At 36.9% G+C, this 19,792-nt stretch overlaps 1 protein-coding gene across 2 annotated transcripts; it reads left to right on the forward strand.

Annotated features, from left to right (window-relative positions):
* The first annotated feature begins 496 nt into the window (after positions 1 to 496).
* On the forward strand, positions 497 to 18,489 carry BORA (BORA aurora kinase A activator). Of its 2 annotated transcripts, none has more exons than XM_009636809.2 (11): positions 497 to 666; positions 1,471 to 1,577; positions 5,208 to 5,253; positions 6,880 to 6,961; positions 8,253 to 8,315; positions 9,062 to 9,118; positions 10,399 to 10,616; positions 11,796 to 11,949; positions 12,948 to 13,549; positions 13,883 to 14,014; positions 15,566 to 18,489. In XM_009636809.2, exons 1-11 carry the CDS (start codon positions 511 to 513, stop codon positions 15,749 to 15,751), a joined length of 1,803 nt encoding a protein of 600 aa, XP_009635104.1. In that variant the 5' UTR covers positions 497 to 510; the 3' UTR covers positions 15,752 to 18,489. The 2 variants fall into 2 exon arrangements, with proteins under 2 accessions (XP_009635104.1, XP_035748271.1); XM_035892378.1 differs by having other exon boundaries at positions 12,978 to 13,549.
* The last annotated feature ends 1,303 nt before the right edge of the window (positions 18,490 to 19,792 follow it).

Below are 19,792 nucleotides of genomic sequence, written 5' to 3' on the forward strand. Positions count from 1 at the left end.
CCGCCCGCCGTTGGGGCTGTGGCTCTCCCTTCCCTTCCGCGCTTGCCTCCGCTTGTGGGTAGCGTAGGGGCTGGCAGGCACCCGGGGAGGTGGTCCCTCTGCTACCCTCTTACTGCTGAAGCCCTTGAGTGCCAGCGTTTGGTATGTGAGCTGCCCTCCAGGAATATATCTGGGTTGTTTCGTCTGGTGGTTTTTGTTGTTTGTTTGTTTATTTGTTATTTTAAATCGCCTTTTCAGTTGCCTTTCTTTTCTCGTTTTCATAGGTTCTATTTATTATTAGCTGTTATTCATATCAGCCGTGTTTATCAGCTTCATGTGTCAGTAGGTCCAAGCCAAAGCTAACGCTAACTTCGTTTTTATTAGTCTTTTAAACGTTTCTAGCTCCTTAAAAATGATTATCTATTCCCAAAACCTTCAGTATAACCCTAAAAAGTAAAAACTATGACTTCCCTATGTTTTTCCTTATTTTTTTCCTCTCCCTCTCTTTTTTTCCAGGTATAGCTTAGTGTTATGGGTGATACAAAAGAAGCTAAAATGCAGATAACACCAGAAACTCCAGGACGAGTCACAGTCCTGAATCCTTTTGAAAGTCCCAGTGATTATTACACTCTTCAGGAGCAGATTGTCTCCAGTCCTTCAGTCTTTAAATCGACAAAATCCTCATCTGTAAGATCTAGTCTTTAGTTGTGTAACTATACAGATGTAGTACTACCATTCTGAAATGCATTAAAAAGTGTATTTTATTTAGTGTACTTTAATGTGCATACTAAGCCAAAGAATTTTGGTGGCATTTGGTGTTCTGATTGTGGAGTATGCTGCTTTTAATACTAACATTGTCACTTAGTCTTCCTACTCCCCTGTTTTTTTTTTCTTTAGATATTAGGTGTATCAGTAGATTAGCATACACCTGCTAAGTGTCAAAAGCAGCTGAAAGCAGATAAAGGGCAGTTGTTGGATGTGGTTGGTGTTCTTGTCCCACTTAAAGTGGAAAAAAAACCAGTTCCTACTTACATCCTAAGCAGGTTGGATGAAAGTAAAACTTAATTATGCTTCTGTTATGAGCTGTTTGCATATTCACAGAATCAAGTTAATGATTTTGTGTCTATATAACATTTTTTAGTTGCAAATTAAATTCTGGTTTGCAGTTGGAATTATTTTCTGATAAGCAGTAGAGATGATGCTGTGCTAATGAAACTACAAAGGCTCGCTTGGTAGATCATTTTCCAAACAGATATTTGAACAGTATTATATATTATTTTATCTTGTAAAAATGCCACTGCTGGGATAAAGAAGTCTGACTGACTTACTCATTTTTTTTAAAGTAGGTCATTTAACTAGTAACTCTTTTGATAGTTTTTGACAGAATCTATATGGAAGTTATGATTGCGTTGTTCCATTGAGATTTGTCCTGTGGTTTAATTTTTAACTTTTTAGACTAGCAAGCATTAAGATGTCCATTTCTTTTTTTAGACACCAGGAAAATTTAGATGGTCTATTGATCAGCTTGCTCTAATAAATCCTGTGGAAATTGACTCAGAAGATGTTCGACGCCAAGCAATGTATTTGAGTCATGCTAGGTAACTCACCATCTGTTTTTATGCAGTTAACTTAGCTTGAATACTAGAACACTGTTCTTTTGCTTTATTGACATTTCAACACAGAATTGAAGACTCTTTTTATTAAAATCTTTTAACATAGATTTTTATGTGTCCCTGAAGTGGATATAATATTTAGATGAGGCTGCCTCTGTGTCGCTCTCTTTTAATGTTAAGAACTGCTGATCCACTCTGATTGCAGTTTGGAAGACAGCCAGATAAAAGCAGTCAACGGAAGCAAGAAAATGTCTTGCCAGTGATTGTTACCAAGCTACCTCTCCTGCTCCTTGTCACAACACAATTTATCTTCTTAGTGTTCCACACAGAGACCTATGAAGTGTAGGTTTCTTTGGGATTCCTGCAGAAGGGTAGAGGTGGGAAAGTTAGCTAAGTAAGCCAGTACCTTCTTTGAAAGGTATAGATTGGAATTAATGTGAAGGAGGGAAGATGAACAGGCTTGCAGTCTTTGAGAAGAAGGGGACTGCTAGTTACTTGAAATAATTTGGGGATCCTGATCGTGACTTTTTGCTTTCTCTGAAAATAACTTCCATGGGGAAAATAAATGAGTAAAACAGGCTTTGTATTCACAACTCGCCTTGAGGGATAGCCTTACATACTAATGGTACAGAACAATGTGCCAGGTGAAGGTAGTCAAGGGAAGGCCGCAACGGTGAGTCATGTAGACACTCCCATATGTTTCTCAGATACAAACTTGCACAAAGAATTGCACCTCATGGCATGAAGCACCGCAGTAATAGAATAATAATCCTCTGTCCTGTTTATGCCTATAAGGCTTTCAAGTCCTGTTAGTGAAATGAAACACAGATAGAGGGCTGTTTAGGGCAAGAGTCCTCTGAATATTCATAGAATCATAGAATAGTTTAGGTTGGAAGGGACCCTTAAAGGTCATCTATTCCACCCCTTCTGCAATGAGCAGGGACATCTTCAACTAGATCAGGTTGCTCAGAGCCCCATCCAACCTGACCGTGAGTGTTACCAGGAATGGGGCATCTACCACCTCTCTAGGCAACCTGTTCCAGGGTTTCACCACCCTTACTGTAAAAAATACTGTGAATTAGACCTATTGTTCTTAGTGTCTGACTGAACCTACGTCTTTCTTTTTGAACAGGAAGAGGTATAAGAAGGAGTATGAGTTTCTTGCTCCAGTAGAGATATAGAAAGAATATAACTGTCCTCAGCTGTATCTGTGAATCACCATGTCTTAATGTCGATATTATTTTTCTTAACATCTGTTTGTTCCCTGACCTTCCTCTATCAGCCAGTAGGTTTCAGACTCTTAATGCTTTGTATAGGTTATAAAGCCTTAAGCTTTATGTTTTTAGGGAGTTGGTTACATTGTTTCTGGAAGCCTATTAGGACACACACAAGCTAGTTTTAATTTAGATGGCTTGGGTGATAATTCCAATGATGATTAGTGACACGGCCTATAGATACAAATGTGTTGTCTTGGTGGGTCCTTTCAGCCTGTCCCACTGTGGTATTTTTTTTTTTTTTACATCATCTGATATGGCTAGAAAGAGGCTGGTTTGTCTATGTGTAGATTTGCTGTGTCCATGCTTGCATGCTTCAGTGTAGTACAGACCGAGGTGATTATTTCTGGTGGCTGCAAACTGTTAAATGCAAATACATGTATGTGCATGTATGTAAGGTTTTGTTTGGCAACTGATTTTTAATTACATTTCATAAATACTGCTTTATGGAAACTAAAGTGTCATAAATACAGCTCTTGACATTAAAGTTCCTGATAAAAGAATTGAGTTTTTGATGCCCATGTGTAATGTTACACAAACTATATACTCCATTTTAACAGTGCTTGTTAAAAAGTAATTTTCTCAATTAGTTGCGAAGAAGCACAAGCATAAGAAATTTGGTGTATAAATATTTCAAACCATTAATTCTCCTTTATGTAGTGAAAACAGTTCGGGTAGCAGCACAGTGTGAAGGCTCGTGAGCACTTTGTGAAGTCTGCGTATCATATGTAGACTTGATTTTGTGCAGTATTACCATTTCCATAAACTGGGCATCATCTATGTGCTGTGTGTTCATTGCACTGCTTATAAAATGATTAAGAGAACTTTTTTCTGGCTAGCTGTGTTAGTGAAAAATAGTTTGTCAGTAATAGAGCAGGACAGTGACACGGTCTTGTCCACAAACTTTCCTTTTCCTTTTTTATTTCTACTGGTAGAAATTGAATGTTTCTAAATTGTGTGCTATACTATTATATGTTAAGTATTAAAAAACCTGTACTGCATCTTGCATACTGTGTGCACAGTTGCTTGAAGTTACATACAAGATTGGCTTGTTTTTATTCTTGTTAAATACATATGTTTTCACTTTGTTATTTTCCTGAAGTTAATGCACTAAAGCAAAAACATCTTCTGCACTAACCAGCACTTTTAATGGGAGCTGTTTTCCCAGTTCCCCTGCTTCTCCTTTGGAATCTGGCTTCTAAAGATGCTTATTACTCGTGATCCACTATGCATAAACATACAATGGTTGTATGCTTTTTTTGGTACAATAACTGAATTTTGTGCACGTGTCCTCATAGAACTGTCACTTTAGCATCATCTAGGGACACATCGTTGAAGATGGCATGTCCAAGTATTGAAGATCTAATCAAAGTCTGATTAGCATCAAAGAAAGAGGGCTGTGAGGGGAAGCTTATGGATGTATTGGGTACATCTACATGTGTTTGTGTAGCTAATTATGTCTGTTATCTGACTGATTTCTAACATTATTCAAGGGTAATTCAGGTGTACTAACTGTATGAAAGTATTATGTGACGATGATGAATATTCCCTGTAAAATTTTTTTAAGTTTATACATTATGCAGTAGTAACTGAAAGTGAGACTTGAAGGTGGCCATTAAAGGAAGTATAAATGTAGAATCTCACACATAATTTGAAAATGGCTGAAGTAACTACAATGTTTTTTAAAAAACTAGGTTAAAAGCTGCATAAGGGAATGTGCTAATTGATTCAAACTGAAATATGATATTGTATCCTGAACTGAAGAAAACATGGCAGATTAGCTGTTTGAAAGGGGGAACTCTGTGCTGGGAAAGTGGGCTGTGTCAGGAATTTGAGTATACAAACATGCCATGAGTATTCGTCTGTTGCCTATTCCTTACAGCTCAGTTTTTCATTCTGCTTGATTTTGTAGTGAGATTCTTTGTGAGGCAAATGTCATGGCAACCTTAATAGTCAAATCTAATATGAAAAGTTCAATATAACTAAATGGATTATTTTGGAACATAGGTTATGACTGAGTTTTTGTCTAGATAAAAATACTTGCTGCTACAAGGAGTAAATAGAAGATGCTTATTACTTATATAGAAGATGCTAATTACTTATATAAATGGTACAGATCTTTTTCAAATGAGCTGAAGTAACTGAGAAGTACATTTATATTTCTAAATTTATAGTATGAGATTGTTGCACGTAATGGTAAAAACATAAGATTTAGGTTTTAGTGCAATTTCATATAGAATGTTTCTCTTAAGTATCTGTAAAAGATTAAATGGTTGGACTTCACTGTTTTTTCCAATTATGTGATGGCTTTGATAATTGAGTTTTTTCATTTGTTACTTAGAATTGATAAGGAGACAGAAGACAGAAGGCAAAAAGCCATTGAAGAGGTAATAAAACTTTCTATGCTATCAAGTATTGATTTGTTTTGCCTACATACTTACAAAAAAGATCCAGATCTGTGACAGGATTTCAAAACCCAGAAGCTGATTATACTGGTCAGTAAGAAAGTAACTTTGTGTCCTCATCCTCTGTGGTTGTAGTTGAAATCCATACGGTATTTTTCTTCCCATCATCTTTCACACACCTATAGGTCAAACCAGCAGATTTTGTTTCTTTCATGTTGCTTGGCTAGTGGGCATGTAGCTGTCAGATAAGTCTTATAAGTAGTTAACTTAAGGTTAAAAATAATGGTTGATAATGATTTGCAGTAACTGTTAGTGTTAGGTAGCTTAGTTTCTTTTATTGCCATTTTAAAAATGTAGTAGAACCTCGGTGATCTTTTTATTTCTTCTGAAGTCAAGTTGGAGGCAACACTTTCTTCTGGTTGCTTGTAGTTCTTTCTATCCACTTTTCATTTTATTTTTTACTATCCATTTGTCTACCAAAAAATGAAAATTGTTCAGATCATCACTATAGAAATCTTCAATGTTATTTCTATTTGAAAAAATAAGACTCTAATTAGGAAGTCTTCCTTAGTGTTTGACCTTTTTCTACTGTATCATGCTGTTATTAGTTTCTGGCCCTATAAACAAAAAATGGTTTATGATTCCATAAAGGTGATATGTAGTTGACCTGCAGCTAAGATACTGTATTGTTCTAAATGTGTATTACAAAGGGTATTTCTTCTTTGTGAGGCATAAGCTAATGGATTATGCAGCTGAACAGCTTGAAACCATGTCTCTGATAAAAATTACGCTTTTAATAATCGGGTGTTTCAAGCTGAGTTTTTTTCATTTGCTTTGAGTCTTGTTTTTATTGTGAGAACAGGATTTGCCATGTATTTCTTGAAGCTACGTAGTAGTGTTCATCTCCTCATCATCAAGGTGTTCTAGAGTGCAACTGTGACAGCAGATACAGTTTCTGCTTCAAAGAAAAAGACTGAAGTGCCAGTACTCATAAATGTTTCACTACTCCCTGGTTCAGCCAAATACCCTAATTATATTGCGAAAAAGCCTTAGTTGTCCACTTCTTTTACTGAAATTGCAGTATGTCTAGCACTTAAGCAAAATAGCTGAATTGTTGAAATACAAAAACTTAACAAAGTGAAAATTTGAAAAGAATTCTGTTAAACTACTGTGCAACAAGTGTGGTAGAGACAATTCAAATTTTTAAATGAGTAATTAGTGTTAAATGAAACTTTTGTACCATTTTCACTCTGCAGGCTTGAAAGATCTGAGGTGGTACATGTCATAAAGAACTTGGGGGAGTAGTCTTCAAATCAAATTCTTTAACCTCTCTAGGCCTGAAATAATGAAATATATTTTGGCTGTAAGGGATTACTATCTTTATAGGTTTGGGGGAAGGAAGAGGTAAAATTCTTAAAATATAGAACTGTGAGTAGCGAGAGGAATGATTTCAATTTAGATTAGTACCCTGAAGAAGAAAAATTTGAGTGCCTCCAATTTTTAAAAATGCTTAGACGGTTTATTTCTGTTCTACTCTAGTTTTTCACGAAAAAAAATTTGAGTGCCTCCAACTTTTAAAAAAGATGGTTTATTTCTGTTCTACTCTAGTTTTTCACGAAAAGACTCATAGTTCCTTCTCCTTGGATTGAACATGAAGGCAAGCAAGTTTCTCAGTTTAGTTCAACTAAATGTAAGTTGCTTTTATGTGTCCACCCAAAATAATCTAGTTTTTGATGGAATTATCAAGCATCTTTTTTTTAAACCTCAAATTTTAAGAGCCAATAAGTGTGTCCACCCAAAATAATCTAGTTTTTGATGAAATTATCAAGCATCTTTTTTTTTTTTAAACCTCAAATTTTAAGAGCCAATAATAAAAGATTGTACAACTGATGGATTTTTAGTTGTTATCTCCAAATGCTTTCTTTGTTTAATAATCATTTATTAATCCAGAATCTTAGATAACTTTTCATTTTTGTTATTTTGGTCCCTGTTCTTAAAATACTTTTCCTTTCATATCCTGTCTTCAACCAGTTTAGTTTACAAGCACAACTTTGCTGCATCAATACTGGTAATAGCCAAGTCTTCTACTTCACACTTTCTTCTGATACCTGCACATCTGACTTATTCTAGCTGCTTTCCTGCCAATACAAATATATGGGAAATGAGTTCCATATTTTTCTACCCTTACTGGCTATGTAAATTCCTTTTGTCCTCTTGGTGTCCTGCTTGCTGACTGTCACTGTACGCAGGGTTGTGTATTTTCTAAATTTATTTTATTTACACCAGTATTAGATTTTCTTATTAGTGCTACTGTTATTAAAATTTATATATAACCAACAAGCTGGACACAGGTCAACTATAAAGTGTTGTTTGCATTCAGTATTGTTTGGTAGGAAATTAATAAATAAGTTTTTGGGGATTTTTGCAAGATTTGAAAGAGGCTAAACTGTTAAAATATTTTGACGAGATGCAGTTGTGGACAGTGTTTTTTTAATTGTCAGTTGTAACATTGTCACTTCTTGGGCAGAGCCAGAATCCTAAACCTGGGAAAGTGAGTGGTGAAAGAAAATGGTGTAATATGTTCCTTAGCTGTATAAAAAGAGTGGAGTGTTAGATTCTTCATCTTTGTCTTCATCAGACTGCATGATTTTATGGAAATTGTTTTTCTTGAACACCACCTGTTTGGTTAAGCATAAACTGAGTTGGATTTAAATCTCTGTAATGTAGAGGAGGCTGCGGGAGACAAAGATCTGTGCAAAGTTGATGCTACTTCACTAAGCTTTTTTTTCTAATAGAAAGGTGCTGAAATTCTCTTAATCAACTATAATGGTAACCTTTCTTCAGTACTCCTTTGTAATGTCTTCCAAACTTTGATGCAAAAATTTTGTTTAGTTGTATTAAATTTTGTAACTTACTGCTGCTAGATTTCAAAACTCTGTATGCAATGCATGCTTAAATTTCAGTTCTTATTTGTTTTACAGCCATAGATCTAAACATTTCTCCAATTGGAAGACAGCTAACTTTGCAGCCTGGGAAATGCAATGGTGGGTAAAAGGCAATGTCTGAAATTACAGGCTTTCTCTGAAGCAAGATAACCCATTTTTTCATGGCTACTTAATTTCAAAAGGGAATGATGGTTTTTTTTGTTAATATTCCTGTAGAAATAACTTTTCTTGAACTGTATGGAGCTATTAATTTTAATGCCCATTTCTCATAGTCTTTTAATTCTATTATACGCTTTTGTATTTTTTCGGAAGTAAAAGCTGAAGTCTTCTGTAGACTGTAAAGTGCATTTTTTCCAAGTCAATGTGTGTGCTTTTTCTGAATTAAAAAGTGAATATAAGCCCCAGGTTTATGGGTAACTTACAGTTTCAGTGTTGGATCATTTTGGGTTAGAAAATCTTGATTATTTTCTCTGCTAAATAGCAGAAATCTTAAAGTATCTTTCAAACTATTTAATTTTAGATAAAATAGACAGTGTTTTCCCCCAGGGTGTTTTGATGATCTTTTTCCCATTTCCTTTTGAATCCTTCCTTTCTTCAGAGACCTCTCTCCTCAGTTAAGAATGCCTCTCTCAAGCCTTTTATGTTACACCCTTGGTTTTTTATCTCTAGGCCTGAGTGTGCTGTACATAGTGTTGTTGAATCAGAATCCTAGCTTTAACACTTTTCCTTAGTGCAACTGTAACTTAAACAGCTCAACTGCAGTGCAATTTGAAAGTGAATTTTTGTTTCTACAATTTTACTAAAAGGTCACTGCAAGCTAATTTTGTTGGTTTTATTCATTGCAGCCTCTTGTCAGACAGTACTGTCTTTGCCAGTGGATTTTAACTTAGAGAAAATACTAGGTATGTCGTGTAATATCTAAATTTCATTATGAATGTCTAAAAAACTTGTTTCTGTATTGTTTGCTGGGATTTTTTTGTCTTACGACATTGAAAACCTAATGTATGAATGAAAGTTTTAAGTCCAAATAGACAATGACTGCATGTTGCATGGGACTTAATATGATTTGAGTGTAGATATAAAGATAAGAGGAGGGATGTGGAGGACAACTGGAAATTTAGTAACAATTCTGAATGTATAAAAGGTAGGTGGCAGAAGACACCTCCTGCCTCCCCCAAACACAGCAGTTATTTAACTTAGCAAAGCTGTTTCACTTACAGATTGCTGGCCACGAGGCTCATAGCCCAACCTTGCCTTGAGCAAAGCTATGCTATAATTTGTGCCTTTAATTTAGTGGAAGCCATGGCAGTGACTAGAATTTGTGTGGTGGGGAAAAAAGCTGATGGGGGAGTCCAAATTCACTGTCTGGCTATGACTGCTATATCCATCAGTTGCTGCCAGATTCACAGGCAAGGGGGCTAGAAAGGCCAGTGCATATATGGCAATAGGGGGTATAGCCAGCTCAGAGGTTTTTGGCTGCATGCTCCTCTCCCAGCATTGAAGTTCACAACCCTGGTTGTGGGTCACCAGAATTAAAACAGAAAACCAGAACCATATCTATTGCTTTTGTGTTTCGTCTTAGCAAATGCTTCCATCAATGCATAGTTTGTGAATTCATGAAAAGTTTCTTCTATAAGAAATATCCAATTAGAATAGAGCAAAAGCAAAAACTAAAATAATCTGGTAAGTCTCAGCATATTTTAATGGGTCTTTGTTAACATCAGTATGCTCGTCTACTATAAACTGCTAACTGCTTTGACTTTCTTAGAGTTGAATCTGGTTTGCCTTTAATGTATCACAATGACTATCAAAACATATGAGAGACCTGAAAAAGGGGATCTAGTTTTGCTTGGGTAGTGTAATAAACCCTTTTATACGGCTCAGATATGAAGAATAATGCAATTTGGGGAAAAGGCCATTAAGTACATGCTAGCCAGTGTTTTTTAGATGTAAATATTGATATTAAAGGATGATAGGCAGAAGTGGAACCTTGGTAGACCAAGTAGACTTCCTGTGATAACAAGTGATCCTTTGGGATAGGTGCTTAAATTGGATAAATTCCTTGCTGTATTGGTAAATTGGATTAGATGTTTTAATTCAGTTATGTATGTCCCTGTAGTGGAAGGTTTGTTTTTTGGTTTTTTTTGCATTCTTATTGAGAATGACTTCTCCATGTTTCTAGGTGAATATTTTAGAGCTGATGAATTTGCAGATCAGTCTCAAGAAAATCTGAGCTCTTCATCACTCAGAAGAAAACTCTTTTTAGAAGAAAATGGAAGTGTGTCTGAGTGTTTGTCCCCTTCTCTGCGTAGTCCATGTGGTAGTCAGCCACTTGGAGTGCTTTGTTCAATTGACATATCTCCAGTCCGGTGCAGAAGCCCTCTGGAAACATCTAGTTCAGTAAGTAGCCTGTTTTGGATAGGATGTGACTTAGCTGGCACAAGAGTAGTTCTTAGAGCACGCTGTACTGATTCTGTGTTCTAACAGACTTCAGGAGATGAAGAACCGTGTTTCTAACAAGCTACAACTGCTTTATGAGAGAGTAGGTCTTAGACCAAAGGTGTTTGTTGGTTTGGGTTTTTTTTTTCCAAATTCTAACTGCAGAAAAAATTTATGTGAACAGAGAAAGTCTTGAAAGAATATATTACAAAATTCCTATTGCATCAAATCATTATGCTCTGCTGCTGCTATTTTGTATAGAAGGAATTATGCTTTAATTTTGTGTTGGAATTGATGCATATACAAGACTTGCTGGATCTTTGCATGCAGTGCTAAATCTGCTTTTGTCTTTTCCATTGACCAGATATTTCAGATGAATAGACATTTATTAGAACACAGAACATAATGGCTGGGTTTTTTTTTTTCAAATTGAGCAAGATTAATTTTATTCCCGGGTGGACATAGCACAGCTAAACTGGTTTAGGTAGTTATGGTTTCATCTGTTTGGCAGCTGAAGTGCACAGGAAAAAAGGTACCCCAGCAAGAATGTGGCTTTAAAAAAAAAAAATATAAATCCTTGCTATGGTAACCTAGTAAGGAATTCCTACAACATAATTATATTGCTAGAAGTGACTTTTCTTTTTGTACCTTACTCTTAAGCAAGACCACAACCACTATTATTTTTTTCTTAAGAAAAAAAAAGTACTTTGTCCGTTCCCGAGCTAAATAATTCAGATAATACGGATTCCATTAAAATATAGTGGCTGGATTTCATCTGCACTGTAAGGAGTAAGAAATTGAGATTAAATGCTTGACTATATACACGGATAGCATTAATTCCCTGTTTAGGCTTATCATAGTTCTTAAATATAACGGATATTATAGTCTTAGTTGGTATTATGTGACAATTTGAGTCCATTGTTCTTTTCCTATGTTAGAGGCATAAAGTCCAAGTGAAGAGTTGCAGCTGGAGTATTTAAGCTAAACTAATAGAGATTGTTGCTGTGCAGTTGTACAGGATTAGTTTTCCTCGGTGCTACCATATCAAGCTTTTTAATTTGAACACTTTTTATATATAAATACTAGTCAAAGTTTACATTATGAAATATATGTTTGTGTTTTGTTTTTTTTTAACTGTAGGGTCAGTTTTCCTCAAGTCCTATTCAGGGAGGAGCAAGGGCTTATAGTCTTGGAAGTATAACGAGTCCCACGTTTCCAGAGGGGTCTCCTGCACACAATGGTTCTCCTACTTTTTCACCAATTGCTTTTCACATAAGAAAGACACCACTGTCAGGTATGGTTTAATTGTATATGCGTTATTCTTTCTTGGTTTAGATATTTTTCTTATAAAAAGTGCTGCATTCTTACTGGAAGCTTTTTCTGTTCGGAGACAAGTTACTGTGCTTGGCAAACCAGCAGTCTCCTCCCGCATGACAGATTTACTGTTTAGGAGTGAAATATCTTAATGATGTGAAACAGTGAAGTGTATCTGCTTGCAAAAAATCAACTAGGGAAAATGTTTTAGAAGAAGGAATTGAGACCTAATAGGAATGATAATAAATAAAAAAGGGATTAATCTAGTGTGAGGAGGGGATTTAAAGCCATATGCCTGAACTACGTGAGGTCACAATTCTGATTTGGCCCAACCTGAAGCATTTTAATTGGTCAAAGAATGTTTAGCTTGAGTTTTCAAATCATGTAATCATCAAGATTATTTGAAATGAAACTGACTAGTGAAGAAATCACGAACATTTTGTGTCCTCGTTGCTCTAGAAAACGTCAGCATTTTATGTTTTGTCCATTGCCTGGAAAGACTTAATGCTATGACTTTGCTCTGATGAGCCTTGTGGTATTTCAACAGAGTTATATATGGAGATTGCATAGGTTTGATTTTCTTGACAATTTTATTGCTAGCCCAGTTTATTTTAAGTGCTTATAGATTGTGTAACTTTTTTTTTTTTTTTGGAAGAAAGCCAGCCTTCACACCTTTTTCCTGTGAACAGTGTGTGGTATTGCCGTTTGAAAATGCAAGGCCTCTAATACAAAAAAACTCTCATAGGAAACAAATTTTGTGGTAAAAATGGGATAAAAACTTGCCTTTACCATGATAGTTTAAATGCAGTTTAAACTCCCCCTTGGAGCCGGGAGGTGCAGTGCTCAGTGAAACACTATGTAGTTGGCTGTAATTATCTGAAGAACTGTAGGGTTTTGAGGACGATGATGTTAATTCCATCTGATATCTAATAGAACAGCTTTGGTTTTTTTTTTCTTCTTTCTTTCTTCTGTGGACAGACCAAAGAAAACTTACATTTTGTTCTCCAGACATTCCTTCTTCCTCGAATAGAATGACACCCCCAAGTACAAGAAGTCCTTATATAGATGGTTGTTCTCCAATTAAAAATTGTTCTCCTATGAGGCTTGGAGCATGTAGAGGAACTGCCCAGTATCAGACTTCTGTCATTAGAATACCAATTGCAGTTGAAAGTCACGGTGAGGATGAGGAAGACAAGGAAAATGCTTCTCCAGCTGAAGCTCGGTTCCCAGAAATGGATAATGGAATAAAGTTATGTCAGCAAGATGGTGATACTTTCTCATGTGGTACACATCTCGTGGTAGCAACTGTGTCTATTGCACCAGATCACTCGGAAGCTTGTCATCAAAGGTTGTCGTCATTTCAGGATATAGAAGGCTCAAAGGAAAATAATACTGTAGATATGGCTGATGCAGCTGAAGTGTCAGAGGAAAACACTTGGATAAAAGAAACAATTGGCAATAGCAATGCACCGATGACCAGCTTTATGACAGGGATTACTTTCAGTATTGAAAACTCTCGCATGTGCATGTCACCTCTTGCAGAAAGCAGCGCGATTCCTTGTGACAACAGTAGTATTCAGGTAAAAATAAAAATATTTTCTTGCTTCTCTGTAAAACTGAGCTCGACATGCTAACTTTTAGTATGTATGCCATTCTGGAAGTATTTTTTCTCTTTCAGTGGAGTCACCATAGTGATTATAAATGTTTTTTGTGTTACTGTGTACAGTAATACATTTAACTTAATCCAAACTGATTCCACCAGATGCGTTTACAATTTGCTTTTGTTATTAACAGGTGGTAGTTGGTTTGTTGGATTAAGTTTTGTTAAGCAAGTCATATCAGGTGTGAGAATCTAAAGGGTTTATTGGTGATAAATTGCAGTACATTTTTAAAGCCCTGCTTCTTGATTTCAGGTGGACAGTGGTTATAATACACAGACTTGTGGAAGCAGCATTATGGATACCGCGGGGGCTGAGAACAGTTGCAGAGAAAATGATGTGAATCCTAACGTGTTTCAGAATAAATCTCAGCTTCTTAGAACAAAGGTAGGAATTCAGTTATGATACAAAAGTAATAGGCTTTCTATCTAAAGCATCCGTTCCGTATTTTACTCAGTTGCATTCCCTATTTTACTCAGGAGCCTGAGTGAGGGGAGAGATTGTTGGGTGATGACAGAGAGCATGTAGCATCGTTTCAAGTATTATCTTGAAAACAAGGAATAAATGCAGGCAGATATTGTAAGCTGGCAATAAAATTGTGTTCTGTGGCAAAGGCAAAGGTAATTTCAGCACATTTTTGGGGAAAAATTGTCTGCTACTTCTTTTCATAAACTAGCCTCAAGTTTCCTAGACCATACCTGGCATGATGATTTGGTGGGGCACTTTCTGGTTAGGTACAGTCCTTTGATTACAAGCCCTCTGATGACCTATCTTAAAACCAAAACAAACTACAAAAGACAATACCTATCTAGCAAGGCTCCCCAGCTTTTAATCTTGTGACTAATGGGAAGGAGTTCTACTTGGTGAAACACTGAAACAGGTTGCCCAGAGAGGTAGTGGAGGCCCCATCCCTGGAAGCGTTCAAGGCCAGGTTGGACGGGGCTCTGAGCAACCTGATCTAGTTAGCGGTGTCCCTGCTCACTGCAGGGGGGTTGGACTAGATGACCTCTAGGGGTCCCTTCCAACCCAAAACATTCTATGATTCTTCTGGAGAACAGGAAGCAAGGCTAGTTTCTCTGGAGGAGGGGGAAAAGATCATCTCCTCTCACTTAGTGAATATGGTCTTTCTTATAAACTTATGGTCTACTGCTTGGCATTGTTTACAGTCGTTGAAGGGGAGACAGTACTGAGCAGTAGTACCAGGTTATAAAAAGACTCAAGCCCTGACTTCACTTCTGTGTCTGACATACTAGTAGCCGCTTCTCTGCCAAGGTAAAGAGCAGATTGATGGTGTCTTACAGAGCATTGACATCAAATTTTGAGCTCTGCTCATTTAACATTAGGATAACCGTGCCCTTAGAGGAAGAATACGTGGATATATTTTATCTTTAGCTTGTCAAAATACCCATCTACTCTGAGGTCTTGCCCCAGTCACCCTGCTGGACATGGATTGTACGCGTGAATGTATTTACCAGAATCAATTGTCTAACACCAAACTTGTCCTAGAGGCTCTCCAGCATCATGCAGCTGTCTTCTCCCACTGCTAGTCTTTCAGTTGCTAGATCCTGACTATGCCCAAATTTGCATTTTGGATTAGGATTTAAGTGGGGAGGCATTCAGGGCTTCATTCAACTCTCACAACAGAGAACCCCCAGAGAATGAAAAGAAAAAAGCGTGGACGTTGCTGGCTGAAAGAATCCAGTCTGGCTCCTTTCAGAGCACTCACGCTCTGAATGAGGTTCTTGCTGACAGCATGTCTCAAAGATTAGTGCAGAGAAAACATTATCTTTGCTTTCCCTTTTATTTTAGAAGGGGAGAGATGGGAGGCTAAGGTACTAATTGTAAGTTGAAATTTTCAGATCGTAAGTTTGGATCTTGTTTCTTTTGGGGAATTTTTGTGAAAATGGTATTAAAATCAACTTTTCCTTATTAACCTAGGAGTGTTCTGTTTTAAGCCATAAGGACAGTCAGTTGCTGAGAACAAAATCTCCGGAGAAGCAATCCTGTTTCCAAAAAGCAAAACTACATAGTACAGTATTTGGTCAAAATGCAACTTGCAACATTTCGGCCTGGAAACATAAAAATGAAAATCAAGTTCAGGGATTTCATAAAAATGGTATGTAGTTTTCTGATGGAGAGCTTAAATTGTGTTGTCTAATAAATTTTTATATATGTGACCTCAATTACCTGGATTATATATACTATTTTGCTTTTTTAATGCAAATGTAATAAATTGTTATCTATTAAGGGAGTTTTTAAATAATGCGGGGTTTTTCAGGTCTTATTAATTAACAAATGTATTGGTATCATTAAGTGATCCTTTTGAAAATTGAGGTGGCTAGACTTGGTACAAAGAAACCATAGCATTTCTTCAGAATTGTGTTCCTTCTGTGATGAGCGCAGATTCCACGAGGAGCCTTGTTTTGAAAGCTTGGACGTAACTTCAGCTTCAAGAGGAATATTTTAGAGAGACTGAGCAAACCTAGGGTAACTTGTGTAGGAGCCAAGGTAACTGCAAAAAGACCTACGTCTTAAGGCATGAGGGAAATTTTTCTTTGGGGGAGAGAAAAAGGAAAGGAATGTTAGTTTTGATTTGGATTGCTTTTTCCCCTGATCAGATTTATTGTGTGGCTTCCGGAATACTGGCACTGGGTGCCAAGAAAGAGCCACTGGATAGGAATGAACTGCTGGGGTGTGATGAGAGCAGAGCTGGGTGACAGGAGGGGAGTGTGTGTCTGTCAGCGTCACTTAAGTAACAGCCGTGAAACTCAGCTCTGACTTTTGCAAGGAAATAATTTAATTGGTGCTTCAGAAATGGGTCCCTGGAATATGTGTATGTTTTATAGTAGACAGAAAACTGTTAAAAATGGGTGCTTTGATTTTAATACCAGGCTAGTCCTTTTACTTAAGTTTTCCTTGCAAACAGCTGCATGAAAACTCCATTCCAGTTACGGAAATTTTGTACTTTTCCACAATTAAAAAAGTTTAATTCTCGTAGTAATAGAATAAGCTGTATGTCAGAAGAAGCCTTTTAGCAGTTCTTCAAGTTTTTTCCTTGGTTTGACAGAAATCAAGGAAAAGGACAGGTGGCAGAAATCTCTTAATAGGCAAATAGAATCTCTTCCCCCTAAACAAGCAGTTCTTACTCTTAAAACTGTATCTGTCAGTTGGCTTTACCGTGTACTTCAGCAAGATGTACTATTGGTTACTCTAAAATTAAATGATAGTGTTATTACTTCAGTAGCTGTGTTGGTACTGATCTTGAAGTGGATCACCAGTCCCCACCAGTGTCTCTTCTAAGAACAGCTGCATCCAAATTGATGCTCCAGTTCCCTTTTGAAGGAATATGGGAAGGTGCAAGAAGGTTGATTGGTCTCAGTACATCAGTAAAAGAATGGTGCTGCTTTCTTCTATTAAAGGAAACCATTACACTTCTATTTCCTTCTTACATTTAATTCCCAATACTACTCTGTCTGCTTACAGAAATTACCACAATATTTAGATAATGACTTAGAAATATAATTCAATTTTGCATCCCGCTTACTGCAAAAAAGGATTAATATAAATAAATTCTTGATACTTTCAAGAAAACTGTCAATGAACAAAAGTAATGGAATGAGAAGGGTCTGGAAGCCCAGAACTCCCTTTACCTAATCAAATTGGATTTGGTTCAATTTGATGGGATTTGTTTAAAATGACCTTCTGGAATTCATAAATGTGAATGGGGGGAGGAAACATAGAGTAATCTTCTAGCCCTGGAGACTAAGAGCTGAAGAAGAGAGAGGGGAGATACTGAGGTTTCAGGGCTCAGTGTCTACGTGTGGAGTTCTGAAGTAAACTTTGCTGGATTAATCAAAAAGGAAAGCCCATTCTAGGTACGTGCTCCAGGGGAAGCGGCCTTGCTCTCTGTTCATAGCAAGGATATCCAGTCCCAGGAGGACACTGGATGGAAGTTCTGCTGCCCATTTTGTTCCACAACCCACAGAAAAGCTTGTATCAAACTGATGGACCCTGGCTGATGATGGCATGCTAAGCCTGAAAGAGTTGGTCAGGCCTAAATTTGAAGGCAACTGAGGACTTTTTTTTTGTTTTGTTTTTTTTTTAAAAAAATCTCAAAATGGGGATTTAGGAAGGGTATTGCATAGCATTAAAAAGCAAGGCGCTAGACCTGAGACTTGTGCACAAGCATCTTATGAATAGAACAGCTCTTGAAGTATTTTCATTAATAACCCACTAGTGAAGGCTTTCTGAAAATTACACTTGGGGAAACTTCTGTACCATCAAGAAAGCATCATTTGGTTTTAGTTCTCACAGTGCATAAATAGTAATTAAAAAAAAAAAGATATTTCTAACCAGCAAACATGTGTGTTATTTTTACTTCCATAGCAATTTAATCAGTATTTCTGTTATGTGAATCTGATTGATGGTAATTGAACCTAATGTCCTGAATTACCTTTTCATCATCTTGAAAAGAGTGCCCTGCTAAAAGCTGGAAATACGCTGAATTGGTAACTTTTGAGGGACTAATTTTGTTCAAGTAGAGAATGAACATAAGACTTCTGGAAAATGAATTTATTGAATGGGTCATTCAAAACATTCTCAGCTTTCATTTGTAAGGTTTGTAGCTCAAAAGCAAGACACAACTGGTCTGAGATGTAGAAGTTATGACCTTGTGTCTTTTCTGTTTCTCATGATAATTCTCTCTAACAGTAATCAAAAGGGTGAATTTCAGATTTCTGGACTGTACAAAGGATTTATTTTTGCAAGCATCATTACTAAGAATAGCAGTGATGTTAATATAAAGGGGATGGTGAGGAGAGCAGTGCAAATTATGATCTGTTTCTGGACTGTTTGGCATGGTATTTGGGCTTAGTTTTTAATTAAAATTTTTGATTCTTTCTAATATGTTCAGTGATTAGATGCTTTCAAAGTATTCACAAATAAAGCAAAGCAATCACTAAAAATATTTAATTGTACCTTGTAGAACTATTTTCTTAAAGGCAAGGGAAAAGTAGCAGCAGAAATGGGCAAATGTGAGAAATAATCAAGGAACACCCCCCCCCAAATAAATTGCTGGTTATTTTCTGTCCTGTTTTATAGTCTTCAGTTAGATGGGGAATTATTTATTTTATGAAAAAGTACATATTTTTTATGTTGTTTGTATAATTGCTTTGTAGAAGAAACCTACTGTAGAAATCATTTGACCGTTCTGTTCCTGTCTGGCTGTACTCGCTGCATGGGTTGGCACATGTTGCACAAAAAGGTCAATGTTTACATTAAATTAATCTCAGTACTTTTAACGAGAGTCCTTGAACACAGATACCTGTAAATGGAGTTAGTGAAATGGAATAAAGACCTCTCTTTCATACCTGGGCTGTTTTGTGGTATTTTCTCTGCTCCAGTTTGCAGCAGTTGGGGGGGACAGGGAGTGGGGCACAGAGGAAGGGGCTCAGGCAGTTAAAAAATACAGTTAAAAAATGGTTTCAGTTACATGTATTACTATTAATATATGGTGCTGGGCCGGTTGTAGACCCAGTGCTCTGTGCATCTTTCCTGACACTTAAGTTTTAAAAGTTTCCAAATAAGCCCCTTAGTTTAGCGGTGACAGGATTAAAAAGTCTTGTTTGTGGGGTGAGGTTAACTGTGCAATCAGTTACTGTCTCCTTTTGATGCCTTTTCTAAGGCTGTGCTCGATACATCTGATCTGATCCTTCACTACCATGACAGCACCTGGGGAGCTGAGTAAATACACCCATGTGCCAACCAGGTGCTGAGCAGCTTCGAGCCATGGATTCCCCAAGGAAACCACGGAGGAGTAGGTTACTTGGAGCTGTAACTCCACAAAGCTTCCCCAAGGAGGGGCTGCAGTGTGTGGGATGGCAGGTGGAATTTATCTTCCAAGAGTAGATTCTGTCAGCACTGGAGACCAGTAACCAGCACAATTACTTCTTTGGGTTGTGAGGTGCTAAAGCGAAAGCCCTGAAGAGACTGACTTGTGTCAGGCTCTTGAATGGCCTTAAGGCTGTTAAAAGAAAAAAACCAAAAACCGCAACAAAAAACCAAAGACCCAGCCCCCAAAACAAAACCACAACTTTTTCTTCACTTTGCAGAAGCATTTATTTTCACTCATAAGACAAAACTGTAGGCAATGCTGGGTTTTAAAAC

This window comes from Egretta garzetta, unplaced genomic scaffold, assembly GCF_000687185.1.
Source record: "Egretta garzetta isolate BGI_Z169 unplaced genomic scaffold, ASM68718v1 scaffold524, whole genome shotgun sequence".
NCBI lineage: Eukaryota > Metazoa > Chordata > Aves > Pelecaniformes > Ardeidae > Egretta > Egretta garzetta.

Excerpts from the sequence above, each read along its gene's own strand:
- BORA (XM_009636809.2), top strand. The coding sequence starts at position 511 with ATGGGTGATACAAAAGAAGCTAAAATGCAGATAACACCAGAAACTCCA. Across the intron at positions 9,119-10,398 it reads TAACTTAGAGAAAATACTAG|GTGAATATTTTAGAGCTGAT; the intron begins GTATGTCGTGTA and ends CCATGTTTCTAG. Across the intron at positions 13,550-13,882 it reads GTGACAACAGTAGTATTCAG|GTGGACAGTGGTTATAATAC; the intron begins GTAAAAATAAAA and ends TCTTGATTTCAG.